General features: G+C 47.3%; 1 gene segment (V, D, J or C); it reads right to left on the bottom strand.

The window, feature by feature from the left end:
- Positions 1-446: 446 nt before the first annotated feature.
- LOC101718898 (immunoglobulin heavy variable 1-3-like) lies at positions 447-1,029 on the bottom strand. The segment is given in 2 exon segments: positions 447-835; positions 920-1,029. Coding segments are annotated over 2 exon segments (420 nt in total).
- Positions 1,030-1,573: the final 544 nt, after the last annotated feature.

The following is a 1,573-nucleotide window of genomic DNA, read 5'->3' as shown; positions in this document are numbered from 1 at the left end:
GGAACAAAGAAGGACTGAAAGAAAAGGTGGTGGGAGAGCAAATTGTGCACAGCTGGATGGGGCAGAGATTCATGGGAAATCTCTCTACTTTTTAATTAATTTTACTGTGAAGCTAAACCTACCCTATAAGTAAATTCTGCTAAATATAAATGGCAGAAACATTCTATCTCTGTTTTAGAAAATGCACAGTATGTTGTCTTGTGATTGAAAAACTTTGCTCCTGAATAGTTTTCCAGTATTTTTGAAATATGTGTCCTCACACATACCTTCTTGGCATGGCTTCTGTCCACATTATTAGTAGGGAGATTTCTTTACTTCCTGTATTTTACACCAAGGGTGACTGTGGCTGACACCCATACAATTATCCCATACAATTAGGGTGCATACCTTTTCCATGATTCCTATCCTCCATTAATACACTAGTTTTTAAGTAAGTCTTCAGTCTCATCATGTCAGTCATGTCAGCTGCACTGCAGCTGCTCCTCCCTCATAGTTTCTGACACACTCAGGATGTGGGTCACCACACTGTGTCTCGCACAATAATACACAGCCGTGTCTTCAGACCTCAGACTGCTCAGCTCCATGTAGGCTGTGCTGGAGGAGGTGTCGCTGGTGAGGGTGACCCTTCCCTGGAACTTCTGAGCATACCTAGTATCACCATCACCAGGGTAGATCTGTCCAATCCACTCCAGTCCCTGTCCAGGGCCCTGGCGCACCCAGTTGAGCCAGTAACTGGTGAATGTGTAGCCAGAAGCCTTGCAGGAGACCTTCACTGAGGTCCCAGGACTCTTCACCTCAGACCCAGACTGAACCAGCTGCACCTGGGCATGGGCACCTGAGGAGAGGAGACAAGAGTGGAAGCGGTGCCTCCTGACAGGCTATGATCCCCTCTCAGCCCTGAGAATGGCGATCCCCTTACCTTTCACAGCTGCCACCAAGAAGAGGATTCTCCAGGTCCAGTCCATGGTGTGGAGCTGTGCTCTGGGGGATTCTACAGAGGAGGTTTGTGGTTTGGGGATACACTGGGGCACAGATATATCTGTATTTACCAGAGAAGATTCAGATTATTTGCATATTCATAAGATAGGAATCTTCTTAGCTCAAGACCTAATGCAGGCTGAGAGGGAGGAGGGAGATCTCACACAATCCATGAAACATTGGGGTGCTGGGGCCAATTTCCTAATTATATATGATTCCATGAATCCCCTGCCACCTCCCTAGACCCTGTGCAGACAGAACTCATTCCACTGAGAATCAAGTCTTCACAGAACAAGCTCTGCACATAAAATCCAAATTTTAGTGGTCCCTAGACTCCTGGACCTGTTCTGAGCAATCACTGTCTGATGTTTAGCTGGTGGACTGATCCCATCTTGCTTTCATCAACTACCAGCAAAGCATATTGTTGACTCGAAGGAAGGGACACTGTCTCTGCCAAATGTGTACCCAAAAGGAGCCACAGACACCTCTGATATCAGCTCGGACTCCTGAGATGGTTTCTGCAGCATGTGTCTAGGTGGCAGAGATCCCAGCTGTTCCACACTAAGACCCTTGCTCCTCAGACCAGCCCTGCGAT

This window comes from Heterocephalus glaber, unplaced genomic scaffold (assembly GCF_053883595.1).
Source record: "Heterocephalus glaber isolate CG9 unplaced genomic scaffold, H.glaber_assembly_v1.0 deba00001726, whole genome shotgun sequence".
NCBI classification, from domain to species: domain Eukaryota; kingdom Metazoa; phylum Chordata; class Mammalia; order Rodentia; family Bathyergidae; genus Heterocephalus; species Heterocephalus glaber.
The sequence above is the reverse complement of the archived record's forward strand: the minus strand, read 5'-3'. Positions and strand labels throughout refer to the sequence as shown.